Consider the following 12,360-nt stretch of genomic DNA (forward strand, 5'->3'; position numbering starts at 1 on the left):
ATTTTTAGGCTTTGAAGAAGGTAAATTATGTGGAACTTATAAGCAAGCAAGCACCCATTTTAAACAATTTTACACACACACGATCTTTTCCAATCAAAAAACAGAGTAATTTAGAAAAAAATTATTCAAAATTGTTTAAACAATTCATAAAGGAGTGACTTAGATGTAAGAAGAAATTTTTTCGCAAGTTGAGCGAGTAATTGAAATAATGAATACTTATTTATTCATTCGGGTACGATAGGGTCCCAGCTGTGGACCTAGGTCCTATGCCTTAGGACACCAACTTCTTTATTCATTACTTGAAGGAGTTAACAATAATGAATTAATTTTGTATAATCATTTAAAAAATTGATAATAAAAATTTATTAGCAATCTGTTATTAAAAAGATTTGGAATAATGCCAAACCATACAGTTTTAGGAAGTGATAAAAGGTAAATGCATGCATACCTTTTGACTGGTGGGTCTAGTTTGATGGTGCGAGACCGCTTTGGTGGGCGAAGACTTTTTGTTGTTCTCCTGTTCCTTCTCCTCCTTGGAGATAGACCTATGAGTGGACGAGGCGAGCGACAGCGCCGACAGCGAGCTCCGGCGTGACACCTGCTCCCACAACGCCATCTGCTTGTTGTACAACTCGGCGATGTGCTCTGGCACTAGTTCTCGTCCCCAGCCGCGATGCTGCCATTCAGAAGCACGTCATATAAATAAGATCTATTGCGGCTATATTATTTTAGATCATAACAAGAATTTTTTAAAAAATGGAAAATTAAAAGAAAACACTCAAACTGATGGAACGTGCTGAACAGTACAAGTTCGGGACAGGCCACTACGATACCTGACAATTAGAGCAGGAAGGTAAATAGAAAGATGGTAATATGGAGCTGCGGTATGTTTTGAAGCAGGTAAACACATGGCAGCATCTTTTGAAGCATATCTGCTTAGGCTCCAGATTAGGACCCTCTCTGAAAATTATGGTCTTAGAAAGACACATCTCTAAGTATGAGGTTTATGCCGAACCCCTTTTGCAGGATCTGAGAGACAGGGAAAGAAAAAAATAAGCTAGTAATAAAGGGTTGTCTGGGGTGCAAAGGAATAGGTTCAGAATCTTTACACGGAACATAAAGAGTATTTCTCTTAAGCTTGCAGCCTGCTTTTACCGTGAAATATTCCTGGGCCAAAACTATCCATTCTAGACCCTTCTTGTTGGTTCTCTTGAGGCTTCTATGAACTCACGAGGCTCGATATCTCGCCGCAAGTTTATGCTTTAGTTTGTATAGGCGTCTGTCCCATAAGAAGTGAGATAATTTAGAATGCTGAAAGAATGTTCTTTCATTTTGGGTGTAAGGGCAAATAATGATTTAAGAATATGAAAAGGTGGATAAGTTGGTATCATCAAATTGTCTTTTTTTTCCTTCTTGGTGCAAGGTATTGGTATGTCTCGCCTAGCTGGCAGGCGAGGACAGCTTGTGCAGGGCTGGTAGTGTCGCTGCGGTTTTTCGAGCGAGACATTTCTAGACTAAATTGTTTATACCAAGCCAAAGCTACTTTAGTAGACTAGGCAAGATTAAAGGAGAAAACATGTATCCAGCCAGATGATCACTCGGCAATGTCTCCTGATCAATGGACTACTGTTTCCACACATTTCTAAATGTATTGACTGGTTGGAAGGTTAAACACAGGAAAGGCTGATGGTAGAAGTGCATGGACTGTTTCCCATTAAGTTTACTGTCCAATTCAGTTTGAATGTTTTCATATCAGACGATGCAGTGAAGAGTTTAAAGCAGTCAGTAGTACTGCTATTGAATAATTATTCAGAAAGTGATTCTCAAATTAACAAATTGTGTATATCAAGTATTTTTGTAAAAGGGTCTCTTATAAAAAAAAAAGTGTCTACTGCACTAACGAAAATCAACAAAAAATTAAAGTAATAACTTGGCGCTGCTAAACTTAAGACAACAGCACCGACTTTAAAAGCACATCTGAGTACCAGATTGTTAGGACAGTTCATGTGAAGCGTGAAAAAAAGAAACGTTTTTGTTGCCTGGATCGATCTTGGCTGCCTTGGGCCACTTGGCCTGTGCATCACTTACATTATAATTATTATTTTCTAATAATGTTCTAAATTTTGGATTGTGGATAATACTACGTTAGTGAAGCAAACATTAAATGACCCACTGTGCAAACAAGCTGGTAAGCAGGTTAGTTAAGAAAGTGAGAAGGTGGATAGCTACCTTGTATTCGCCAGCCTTCTTGCGCAGTTCCAGCACCTCTGCGAACCACGACTCAGCGGCCGGCTGCATTTCGTCAATAATTTGTGCATCCGGTTCTCTCTTTGGTTTAAACCTGCCCTCAACGTACTCATATTGTGAGAAAGGTCGAAATTTTTTCTTATATTCTGTCTTAATTTCTGTTTTATCACTAGAAAGGCGTGATGTTCCCATGAAGTAATATTTTGTCTTTATACTTATTGTATATTAATTTTAATACTTTAACTTTCTTCTTCCTTAGTATTTGATTTAGTATCGTCAGCTAAGATAATATCTTACAATTATTAGGTTTGATGCCTACCTTCTAATAAATTCTCTGCCGGATACAATCAATTTGTTAATTGATATTTGCTAAACCAGACTTTTATTTTATAAATTTTGATTAGTATTTATATCATTCTTGAAAAAAAAACTTTTATAATTTTAGATATTTTTCCACCACTTACAGCACTGGCTTTTCAAATGGAAAATCAAAACCAACGTTACGAAGTCAAAGTTTATAGTATTTACTCTCAGACGGAAAATCCTACCTCCTATCATCTTGAACCAAATTCCTATACCAACTGTGGACAAAGTACGCTACCTTGGACTGAACCTAGACAAACGGTTGACATGGAATCCCTACACTAGACTGAAAAGACAAGAAACTAACCAACGCTACAAACTTCTCGCCAGACTACTTTACAAACGTTCGAAACTTAACCTACATAACAAAAGACACTTATATCTACTGTTACTGCGACCCATTTGGTCATACGGCATCGAAGTATAGGGATCGACTAAGCGTTCCAACTCACTACACGCCTCCAGGCATTACAGTAAAAAATACTTCGAAAACTTCTTAACGCTCCGTTCTATCTAACCTCACTATCCATAATGACCTCAAAATCCCTTTCATTACAGATCTTGCTAACACTCGTTTCTTCAAATTTCATTCCTCTACAGCAGCTCATCCTAACCCTCTCATAGAACACCTATTTTCCTGCACATTACCAGGTAATCCTCTAAGGAGATTGAAGAGAAGATGGCCTCGGGATCTTCTCTTATCGTGAGAGCAAAGCACGTTACTGGAGTGGTACCACTGGGTGCCTTCTCCACTCATGATTTTCTTCTATTTCTTTTTTCTTTTACCATATTTGCTTGTTGCAACTGTTGAAGTGGTAAATTATAATAAAAGATTGAAAAAAGAAAAAGATATTTTCTTTTTTATTTCTGGCTCTTTATTGTTACACTAAATTATGTTAGTGCACATTTGAAGGGGTACCGCGGCTAGGATTCAGTGGTGACGGGCGGGCTTAAATTGGCACATGTACCTGCAGTCAAAAATTACCCAAAATACGTAATTATACTCACTTTAATCCAGCTAATTAAAATATCTCATAGAAAGCTAAATGTTCCCAGAAAACGGGGAAAATTTCCTAATTACGCGGAAATATAATTAATTTATATTAATTATATAATTAATTAACGCCCATGGTTGGGCGCCATGCCATTCATTTTCAGGAAATGGCGAACACTAATAAAAAATAAAAATAAAATAAAGAAAATGAAATAAATAAATTAAAGAATTTAATGAATGTGCTGCTACCTAGCGGTATTAAATTGAAACCTAAACCAATAGAACTTTTTGGTTTAGGTTTTAATTTAATCAGTTTCCAAAATGCCATAATTTAATACTTACAACCAAAGAAAAAAACCTAACAAATTGGGTCCTCTTTCTAGTTTTAATCACAAAAGAAATTTAGAAATAAATAATCCTAAATTTAAAAAAAAAAATACTTAAAAAAAGAACACGTAAACTTCTAAATTAAGAAAACCTAAAAACTAACTAGTTCTTTGGAGCACTGAATTTCTAATCTATATTTTACTCAATTTCCGGTCCACAATTTGAGTCAATGTAAGTTTAAAACTTTAAAGTTTTTTTTTTATATACGAAGTTTAAGAATGATTTAAATACGATAAACACGTAAAAAGCATAAAAAGCCGGAGAAAAAGAAACATTCTTTTAAACTATGAATGGTTTTATAAATTTATGAATAAATATCCATCAAAGGGCAATTTGATCTCTGGACTCAATTTACTAGCTGAAAGAGGTATGTATGTCCTTTACCTATGATGAACTTTTTACAACCATAATTTTATCTTGTTCATTTGTTCTGTACGACTGTGAAAGACGAAATTTAGGAGATTCTAAGACATACTGATTTGCACGAAAACAATATTTTTCTAACTTACTAGTACTTAGTACGAGAAATTAAAAAGATAGGTTAAGCAGCCGAAGTAACCGGAAAATTTGAAACGGGAAGAAGATGCTGGATGATTTACCTGTTCCAAAATATTTAAAAAATAGGGACATCAGCTTGTTAAAAAAAGACAGGTTCAGGAAGATCTTCATTGGCTGGGAGATAGTCTGCACCAAAAAAAAGTACTGACTACCATTATCTGAACAGGAGTTGTCCTAGTACACAAAAAGACAATACCGACCAAGTAAAATTGAACGTCTGGCAGGTTGTTCACGAATTGGCTCCAGCTCAGTGAAGTTTAGAAACTAGCCAAAGCTGCTTGAAATTCCATTGGGGTGGTCGTTTTATCAGGCGGATTATTACGTGTGTTGAAAAGTGAATATATCATAATCCAATTTACTGAAATCCGTGGTTATTTACAGTGAGCAAATCAGCTCAGCCTATTAGAAAACTTGGTTTTTGTGATTTAATTCTAAGTGCTTTTTGGAACTAAGTCAGAATTATTACATCACAAATGACGAAACAATTCTCCCAGCTCTACACGTTATGTCTTTCAAAAAGTTGACAATTTCTATACTTAATTCACCATATTAACTCCTGTAATGTTTCCAAAGAAATAGAAGGCTATATATATAGCGAAACCAGAAGATATTTTGGATTGTAACAACACTTTAAATTAAGATAACGATATCAAAGTACATTTGTGCAAAACACTAATAAGTACCACATTGATATACCTCTCTGAGGCTAGTCACGTAGGGTTTTTGGTTGAGTTTTATAAATTTGATAGATTATGAAAAAACTGAAGAAATAATAACTGTAGAAAAGGAGTTCTTGCATTGACCACTTTTTTTACTATTTCTCAACTATTCGAGAATAGGCTATTGCGTGATCATGACGTCAGCCTTGCTTCTTTTTTTAAAAAACTTTAATTGTTGAATAGTACTTTAATATTTATTGGTTATCTGGCTAAATACTCCCCACCCTACACTAACATCTCATTGTAAATATTGTAGAATTTCAAAAGTTTTAACTCTATTGTTTTTTGTGTTTTAATCACTTATAGTACAATAATTAGGCGATTATTGAATACTTCCAATTTAATGTTATTTGTCATTGCAATTGTGGAAGGGAATTATAATTTTTAAACTACATTAATTAGCTTTACTTACAAATTGGTTAGTGGAATCGTCGGGCCTTAAATTATAATGAGAAGGTTTTACTGGCAATGGCCAGAAGAAGTCTTTTTAGAGACTAGTTTCTTTTTTATTTCGGTTGCATTGGCGCCTTCTGACGGGAGCTTCTTTAGAGGGGAGAGATGTGTACGTTGTAACCGTACGAACTGTATCAATTATTAATTGGAATCAGCCAAAAGTAAAAGTGATGTACTTTTACATAAGTGGACTCTGAGCAAGAATAAAAAACATATTATCTTAGAGATTACTTAGTAGAGGCCAAGGCTTGATTTAGGTTATTCGCCGATAACAGATCGATAAAAAGATCCAGATATGTTAGTTTCAGATAATTGAAAAGTAAATGTCAAATAGACGCCCAAAATCGCGATTAGCACTTCTACAGAGTGTAGCACTAAGTTCAATAAAATATTTTCGTAGGAATCCTTAATGATAATGATTGGAAGCAAGTAAACTTGCAATAGCAAGAAGTTGGACTGAACAAAATGCTGAGTAAAATACTCAACTTTACAAGGCAGTGTTGTCTACAGTGAGAACAAAGAGCATTTGCTCTAGCCTATTTTTCTTTTTCTATCGTTAATTCCATGAAATGTTGAAAAATATTAAGTTTTAAGTAAATTAGCTAATCTAAATAATACGCTATTAGTTAAAAGAAGATTTAGTTACAATTTTTAACATTTTTATTGAAATTTCTTTTGATTCTGTGTTACATTATAAAAAAGTTATATAAATATAACTTAAAATTATATATATAAAAAATAAAATTTCATTCCATGTTGCCTGTTAACTCATTGTTGTTTAAAGATTTAAGTTTTTTTTTTTTTTAAGAATCTATAAAAGTGGTAATGTTGAAACTTAGTGTACCGAAATTAAATTCGGAGGTCTTTCAATGCACTAAATTTTAACCTATTCTCGCGGTAAATGGAGGAAATTTATTTCTAAACATTGTGAGTGTCGATTTCTAAAAACATTTGTTTTTTACTATTTTAATTACTTGTAATTTAAAACGGTAGAGACAGGTAGAATCCGAGCTATAAACTGTATCCTACTTTGATTTTTAAAATTTTCCGGAGAAAATTCAGGCTTGCACGAAATTTTGAAAGTTTTTTGAATTCTGTTTTTTGAATTGATATCAGTATAACTTCTATATTAGTTGATAATTAAACAAATTGAGTTTGTCATTATTTGGAGCGTTAAGGCTGTTGTTAATTATTTGGATTTTGAACAAAATTCAACGCGTGGTTTTTGTAAAAAAAAAAAGGTTTTGCAAAATTGTGCACAAACTGGTCGATTATGCATTGCTTCAATTTTTCAGGGTAATACTCCCGTGTCTATTTGTTAATGAAATATAATTTTTAAAATTATAGTACTTATAATAGCTGAGTAATTAAAGTAGTAATTAGGTAGAAGACTGTTGACGGGGTGAGAAGTTGAGGAACATTAGATAAGGCATTACCTGGAGGAGACAGCTGTTGTCATAACTACCTTCTCCGTAAATTCATCTCTATTTGTTTGTCAACTGGCTATTTACAAACGCTACCTCGACTAGCAAGTGTTCGCATTAGAACAGAATTTTTATCAAAACTTACTTTACTGTTTCATTACTTATCTTACTAGTGAGATTAGCTTAGTGAAGCATACATTTATTTAAAATGAACGATTTAGTGGGTCTTTTTAAAAAATTGCGCTTGGAATTAAAGAAGGATCTGTAAGACTCGCAGTTTTCAAGCAGGTGCTTGAAGTACGTAGGAAATTGATGCCACAGTTTGCGAGATAACCGTTGGTTGCTCTCAGATTAACCACCTTCAGCTCCACCGAAGAGAAGTAAGAAGGGAGAAAGTAGCGCTAAGCAAGAAAAACAGAACTGAAACTGATGTTAAGAGGTTAAGGCCAATTTAGAACGTTTCGCGTTCAGATTCGTTCTAACTCTTCTTCAAGTGAGATCAGGAATCGATAACAATAGACATTCTTCCCTCTGTTAAATAGCAATTATCGCAACAAATGTTAGGCGACCTGAAGTTTTCGTATACTTGTATAATGTGACTGAATTGAAAAAGGCTTCTTCTACAAGTAATTTTATAACATACATAAATAAATTTGATATAGCCTCCTCCGAAATATGTCTTTATTATTCAATTATAAAGTATGTATATATATCCTTTTAATTATACTATCTGTAAAGTATTTTAAAATAAAAGACAGTTACTTCTCTCGTTTGTTGTAATAATTTTTTGTTATAATGACTTCAACAGTAGTGGCAGCTGCCGTTGTTAATGGAAATAAATAAGTTAATGAACTCTAACGCCCATTGCTGGATGGCATTCTGAGCGAGGCTTACGATCCCCCACAAAATAATTTTTAGTAAAACTTCTTATAGTTAAAAATTTAGATTAAGCATTTCTTAAAAGGTGGCTTTTATTTTGATTAAAATTATCGTGTATCCTTCCCAATTAAGACAGTTTTTTCACGAAACAATTTGGCTGTTTTAGATCTATTTTATTAAAAACATAAAGTAGTATTTGGAACAATATTATCTGAAACTAGAAGTCAGTAGTGAAATTTGTTTGTAAAAATTTAACTAATATGAACACAATTAGGTGTGAAAATACTTCTTTTAAAAACACATCGCATTTATATTCAATGCAATTCACATTTAGATTAATTAATTAAATTTAAGTCTTATTAACTTCTATCAAAATTTCATGGAATTAATTACGGGTTGAGAAAATACTGACTATTTTTATTTTAATTCTCTTAGCTAAGACCAAAGTAATCCTTTAATGAATATTTATGGCAGCACAATGTAATTACGCTACCTACTACTACTGTATAACATTTTGAAAACATTGGAAGTACTGATTTACAACAAAAGAAGATAATACTTTGTAAAAATGACTATCTGACAGAGATTATGACAGAATTGATTGGACACAGACATGTTATTCTAGTTTGGTCAACAAATATCAGAATATAAGTTCAGTTAAATGGTATGAGATGTCAGTAAATTAAGGATAATAATTTACCTAATATTAATTTTCTCTTCTTTGCTAAAACACTCCTGCTGAATCTTGTGCTCGCCCACATAGTCTGTATCGGCTACTAGCGGCTCCAATTCGCCTGTTCCTACAACATCAACAGCACAATTTAATATATTTAGCAATATTTCAATCACCTTAGGATTACAGCAAAATAGCTAGTCCCTAACCAATTTTTTTTATAAATTTAGAAAAGACGAGTCTTGGAGGAGAAAACAGTTGTGGATTCTGTGTGGAGATGGAGGAGACATCCAATTTATCTCCTGACGAAGTGCGAAATTATTGTCTAGAGCAGGGGTGAGCAACCTTTTTAATCAATGGGCCAATTTTAATTTTAATTTTTTTTGGCGGGCCGCACATAGATTAACTCTTATTAATAATTTACGAAACGTTCGTATTGCATGTTTGAACAAGTCACCGACAAGTGTGTATCTCGTCACAAAAAAATCGCGCAGACGCAGCGCGTTCGTATTGCATGTTTAAAAACGTCGTCGACAAGAAACTCGCCATTAAAAAATATTTCGGTTTAGTATGTACTACCATTTTATTATGATTAATTTTATAACAATATATTGATGGGAGAAAGTCGATAAAATAAATTCAATTTTAGAAATGCTTGGCGGGCCGCGTGTTGCTCATCCTTGGTCTAGAGTATTTTATTCCTAAGTAGTTAAAAGGGTTAGAAGAAGTAGCATTAACGAAATAAACAAGCGAATGGACGATTTGCTATTTACGTAAAAACGAAATTTCAGACGCTGATCTTCATATTTTTGCGGCACGCAAGAAGAGATTTTTCCTTTGTTAAAGAAATGAAATTAATAACAGAATATTAAAATCTTGCAGAAACAATTAGGGTAAAGTAGGGTGAGATGGCCACCATTTTATTTGGAGGGGGCCTGCAAAATTTTGGTAAGGGCTAGGCTTACTTTATTGTTATTTTTTGTAACCTCATACGCTCACAAACATAAGGTAAGGAAAAAATTTCAGAAAAAATGCTAAGGGAAACATTTTTTTATTCTTACAAAAAAAAAATAGCAATTGACCATCTATCCCCACTGGGCTGGGTGAGTTGGCCAATAACTTGGGAGAGATGACCACATATTGTAAATGAAATTGCACTAGTAAAACGTAAAAATAACAGAAAAAAATGAATGGTTACTTAATATTTACTTATTATTCTTCTTTTTAAATGCGCTTTTACTACAATTTTGGCAAGCGTATTCAAAAGAAGAGCAATTTTGGGTGAAACCACTTTCGGCATATTATGCATTCCAACCAATCTTTTTTTTCTGGTCTTGTTGTAGCTTTCCCCATATCCTGTACATTCAGTTTTATCGATTTCTGAAATAGCATCACTTTCCACTTCAAATTCGATTCCAGTTTCGTCCTCTTCATCGGAACCTGGGGAAGGTGAGCATTTTTTTTTTCGGACAATCCTTTCTTTCAGAATTGTCTCTTTGGGTATGGTATTCTTGTTGGTTTGAATTTCCTTGCAACTCTGTTTTTCACAACAGCAATGTGCTCGGGTGAAGTTAATAAAGTGACAACAGAATTGGCTCGTTTTCTCGCAGAGACGACAGCTTGGGTGTGAGTTAATACGATCTCAAATTTTCTTCAGTATAATTTCCGCGGTTAGTGTTCTGTCTTTTATATAGAGTTGGCATTTTTCTGCAGTGAATTGGAAACTGAGCCAAACTATAACAGAAAAAAAGTAAAAATAATTGGCCATCTATCCCTACTGTTTGATGGCCGAATGCTAGAGAGAGATGGCCAACATGATAAACAAAACTCAACGCGTACTTTTGACAGTTTTAGAAGTTAGGATTCATTAATGTAAACTATACTTTCCTAATATGTAGAAAACCACACTAAATTTCGACACATACATTCGCTGCAGCCCGAAATATGCAACTATCATAAAATTTTTTGTTGAGACGATAATGTTTTTATTCTCTGAGTTAATTAATAACGACCAAAATATACCCACTGTAGTCAAACATGAACGTTCATCACTTGAGAGGTCACGCAGCCCCGTCGGACGACATTTCGGTTAAATTTCGGCTGTTGGCCATCTCTCCCGATTGACCATCTCACCCGACTTTACCCTATAGCTAGTTTTTAACGACTACTAAAAGGTGAAATTTTGTAACTACATGTTTGTGGATAGTTAAAATTCAGTTAAGAATTATGTAATTATGTTATATTATGCCTGAAGAGGTTGATTAAAATGATGAATCTGAAGCTAACAGTTTCAAATGAGAAATTAGTAGAAAATGAAACAAAGAAGATGAAATAGTAGTAGATAATCATTTTGATTCTGAAAAGTTTTTTTAAATTCTAAAGCTGAAGATTTGAAAAATTGAAATGTAGATGATTTAAGAAATTAATCTGGTGTTTTAAGTATTTTGTTCAAGATAAATCCGCCTAAGAAGAAGATACAGGTATGTATAATTGACTAAGAGGAGTTACGAAAAATGTTCAGAACCTAGTGAAAATTAAAAAAAAAGCAAATCTGAATTAACAACAAACGGAAGCAATAGAGTGAAATTTGAAAAAGTAGAAAACGATTAAACGAAAAGTAAAAAGGATGAGAATATAACTAAAGAAGGTAATAAAGGGGTGAGATGTAATAACATGTGAAAGCAAGGATGAACAGATAAAAGGAGACGGAGATGGCTAAAGTTAAAGTTGCCATTTATTAAAAATTATACATATAAATACATAATCTTTAAGTCAGCCGAAGCTGTGGCCACCATGGGTGGTGAAGTTGTTTGACTTTGACACAGATTTTACATTTTTTTTTTTTTAATAATTTATTTATTTTTTCTTATTTAATCGAATTTCACACATTTTTAATTTTGTTTTTAATAATATTATCATTCTAAAATTTACACATAAAATTAACGTATTTTTCTTTTTTTAAAAAAACTAAACAGAAAAACCAATTGAAAATAGAGACAATAAAATAAATAACATTCTTACTTACTGAAATAGCTCTCTCTTTAAACACAATTATAATTTTATTTTTTAATTTATGTATTTATTTTCTTATTTAATCGTATTTCCCAAATTTTAATTTTATCCTTAAATTTTTATTCTATAAAACTAACACACACAAAATTAATGTATTTTTCTTTTTTTAAAAAAATAAACAGCAAAAACAATAATTCAATTGAAAATGAAGACAATAAAATAAATGAAACTTACTTAACTGAGATTTCTCTTTAAACACAAATAATTTATTTTTCTTTTTTTTGGATACTATTGTACGACATTAATTAATAATTAATTTATGGGATCATTCTGGTGGTAGCCATGCCTCTGCATACACTTGGCACATTCTTCTCCACTCAGATCTTTCGAGGGCCACTCTTTTCCAAGTAACACCACCACAGCATTTCATCATCTCCTGGTCCCAACTGATTTTTGGTCTCCCACGTTTTCTTTTCTGTTCTCTGGGGTACCACTCCAAAATCTTCTTAGTCCATCTACCATCCTCCGACCGTACAATATGACCAGCCCAGTGCCATTTCCTCTCCGATATCACCCTCACTATATCCACCATCCCAGTCTGATTTCTGATCCACCTATTACTTTTCCTCTCTTTTCTAGTAATTTTTAGCA

General features: G+C 33.2%; 1 protein-coding gene across 29 annotated transcripts in view; it reads right to left on the reverse strand.

The window, feature by feature from the left end:
- The window catches only part of LOC141459968 (uncharacterized), a 91,929-nt gene that overhangs the window by 17,999 nt on the left and 61,570 nt on the right, over nt 1-12,360 (reverse strand). For 15 of the 29 annotated variants that reach the window (XM_074139562.1, XM_074139581.1, XM_074139573.1 and 12 more), the window contains 3 exons: nt 8,725-8,824; nt 2,230-2,416; nt 449-676 (listed from right to left, as the gene is read on the reverse strand). In XM_074139562.1, the coding sequence (XP_073995663.1) occupies nt 449-676; nt 2,230-2,416; nt 8,725-8,824 (515 nt within the window). The remainder of the gene's footprint in view (nt 1-448; nt 677-2,229; nt 2,417-8,724; nt 8,825-12,360) is intronic. The other 14 variants (XM_074139585.1, XM_074139579.1, XM_074139569.1 and 11 more) reach the window with 1 other exon arrangement.

Source organism: Rhodnius prolixus, unplaced genomic scaffold (assembly GCF_049639745.1).
Source record: "Rhodnius prolixus isolate KJV_2025 unplaced genomic scaffold, Rpr scaffold_35, whole genome shotgun sequence".
NCBI classification, from domain to species: Eukaryota; Metazoa; Arthropoda; class Insecta; order Hemiptera; family Reduviidae; genus Rhodnius; species Rhodnius prolixus.